The sequence below is a fragment of the Orycteropus afer genome, unplaced genomic scaffold (genome assembly GCF_000298275.1).
Source record: "Orycteropus afer afer isolate SDZICR_OR568_19922 unplaced genomic scaffold, OryAfe1.0 scaffold00081, whole genome shotgun sequence".
Lineage (NCBI taxonomy): Eukaryota > Metazoa > Chordata > Mammalia > Tubulidentata > Orycteropodidae > Orycteropus > Orycteropus afer.
The window spans coordinates 5,542,222-5,545,238 of NW_006921668.1; the positions used below are offsets into that span (position 1 = coordinate 5,542,222).

At 48.8% G+C, this 3,017-nt stretch overlaps 1 protein-coding gene across 1 annotated transcript in view; it reads right to left on the reverse strand.

Annotated features, from left to right (window-relative positions):
* The window catches only part of EDNRB (endothelin receptor type B), a 48,450-nt gene extending 46,036 nt beyond the window's left edge, over positions 1-2,414 (reverse strand). Inside the window, 3 exon segments of the mRNA XM_007941529.2 lie at positions 810-1,347; positions 1,496-1,562; positions 2,276-2,414. Coding sequence (XP_007939720.1) covers positions 810-1,347; positions 1,496-1,562; positions 2,276-2,414 — 744 coding nt within the window.
* Between the last annotated feature and the right edge of the window lie 603 nt (positions 2,415-3,017).

Here is a 3,017-nt window from a genome sequence, read left to right on the forward strand (position 1 = left end):
ACAGCACATAACAACAACAACATTTACTCACAGGTCAGCTGCATTTTTCCAACTCACCAATCTAGGCCTCTTTCTTCCATGCCATTTGTTTCCTAAAAACCTATTTAATCCCCCTTTGGGGTCCTCTAGGACAACGCTTTCCAAGGTTAGTGTGTTTATGAATTACCTGGGTATCTTAACTTGAAGAATTTGCTTTAGTAAGTCTGGCATGAATTTGAACATCTAACAAGCTCTCAGATGATGTTAATCCTGGGTGGAAAGAATGTAGGGAGCTAGTTGCACCAGGGGTTCTCAAACTTCACAGTTCGTCATAATCATCTGGAGAGCTTATTAAAATACAGACTACTGGGCTCCACTTCAGAATTTCTAGATTTACTAGGTCTGGATTCTCAAGTGATGCTGATGCTACTTGCCTGGGGATCACACTTGAGGATGCCCTGGGTGATGCGAACAGTTAATGAGCTCATTCACTCAAAAGCACCTTGGAAGAAAGGCCTGATCATCTACTTTTAAAAAATCAGCCACTGAAAACCCTATGGAGAGCAGTACAGTTCTACTCTTACACACAGGGGTCACCATGAGTCTGAATCAACTCCCCTGGCAACTGTTTTTGTTTGTTTGGGTTTGTTTTAGGCTTAGCAAAGGACTACTAAAGACCAGAACGGAATGTAAAATTGTTTGGATGATTACTGACTTTCAGGAGGGGGTGTGTCATCTCAAGCAAGCTCCCTCCTAAGGCTCTTCTGTTTTCCCCTCTGTACCTGGTCCCCCTCCGGTATTCAAGCCCAATATTAGCAGGTGCCCTTTACCTTGTAGACATTGATGGGAATGTCAATGATGATGTGCAGCAAGTCTCCCAGAGCCAGGCTGGCGATCAAGATATTGGGTCCATTTCTCATACACTTATTCTTGTAAATGATTCTTAGCAGGGTGGAGTTCCCGATGATGCCCAACAGGAATACCAGGCAGGACACCACTGTGTTGATGTACTTGAAAGTGTCCTTGATCTCCGTAGATCCTTGGCATGGAGGAGGGGGAAGAGTCCGTGGCCGAGTCCCTGCTGTCCTTCCTCCATTAGGCATTTGCGGTGGTGCAGATGACTGTGGCAGGCTGCCGTTGGGCCCTCTAGGCCAGGAGGTCCTAATGAGAGGCGTCATTATCTCTCCCATACCCAGAGGTGGTGGAGTGGCCCCCGCTGGCGGGAATCCCGGCTCTTCTCCCCAGACCCTGGCGACCCCACATGAAAGAAGTAGCGCCACCAGGGTGCATCTACACAGGTTTGGAAGCGACTGCACGCTGCTGACTGCTGGAGTGGTCGTCTGGTGACCTCCTCGCCGCATTCTGAGCCTGGAGACCGACAGGAAAAGAAGACAGAACACTTGGTCAGGCACTGTAGCCACATCGCTGCAAACCGCTAGCGCAGAGCGCTATCTCGCTACCACTGTCCGCGCGCAAAAGTAGATCAAATTTGCGCGCTAGTGGACAACTTCAGTACAAGCGCCTGGCTCCAGCCTGCCGGTTGAATATAGCTCTTGAAATCCCTCTCCGGCGTTTTACCTCCCCTGCGTCCCGCGAAAGGGTAAATCACTTACACTTTACATTTTTGTAAAGAGTGTGCCCAAGAATGAGAGTCCAAGGCAAAGGTCTGAACTTCGCGGTACGCCAGGAGGAAGACATGCACATTTTAGCCAAGAGTGCATGCTAACGATGAATCAAGGCACCTACTTCCCAAAGGCATAAGCGGATCTCTGCACTTTACTCCACAGAGACCTCCTGATGGATACCCTGCGCCTGAACTCAAAGACTACTCCAGGCAGCAGAAAGCCGCTATTCCCCAGGCTGGTGGCTGTGCTGTGGAAACTCACACTCACTGTACACACTCACCGGAGTGTGCGCTGATTCGGAAAATCTCAGACTTCTCAACTCTTTCCGACTTGGGAAAATATCAGTTACTGATTTGGCCGTTTCTGTCCCAAGTAGTTTCAGATACTCTCACACTCTTCTTTACCCCAGCCTCTCTTTACCTGTATTTATACCTTTCATTATAAATAATTAAAAAAAAAAAAAAAAAAATCACCAAACTAGTTTTCCAAGAGAAAGCCACATGAAAAGGTTCAGACGCTGATTTTACTTGAGAAACACGTCGGAATGTTTACCTAGCGCATGGAACCCACCAGACGCAGAGGGACGAGCAGGGACCGCCTGGTCCGGAGACGCTGGGTGACTGGCCGCGCAGCCGCTGCAGAAGTGCGCGCGGCTGCAGCTCTGTTCTAGCCTGTTCCCGGAGCAGAGCACGCCTACCCTCAGCTACAGGCGGGTCTGGCTCTGACGAAACGCTGAGAGAATGCCAGACAGTAAAGCCTCCACAGCTCACTCAGGGTATCTGCTGTCCCTAGACAAGTACTTTTATTCATTCGTCCCTTCCCATCAATCACCTCCAAACTCCACCCGCGCCTTCCGACTGTGCTGCAACCTTTTCCCCTTGGCCATGCCTGGACAGCATCAACCAGAGCTGCCCACTAGAGAGGGCAGTTTTCCACCAGAGTCGCATCCAACAGGCTGTTTATTTGTCATAGTTTTAAGTCCTTCAAACGACAAGACTGAATCAAGGACAAATTGCACGCTCGACGCTCCAGGGCTCTAAACAAGAATAGGGCTTTAATAGCAAACGTGTTAATCTGGGTTTTTAATGTTGATTCTGACTTTCCTTTCAGTTAAGTATATCAAAGACTCGGTTGGTTTTGGGGCGCTGCTCTTTGCTCTGTTTTTGTTTTGGTTTTCCCCTAAGGCTTCAGGTACACATTGGTCCTGGCAAGAAAGCATGGTCGTTTTTCCACAGGCACTCTCATTGCCTCTGGGCAAAATGGTGCAAACGGTTAAGCACTGGCCTTTAACTGAAATGTTGGCAGGGATCCCTGGGAAGAAAGGTCTGGTGATCTACTTTGGAAAGGTCACAGCCTAGAAAACCCTATGGAATGAGTTCTACTGTGTACATATGGGGTCACCATGATGACTCC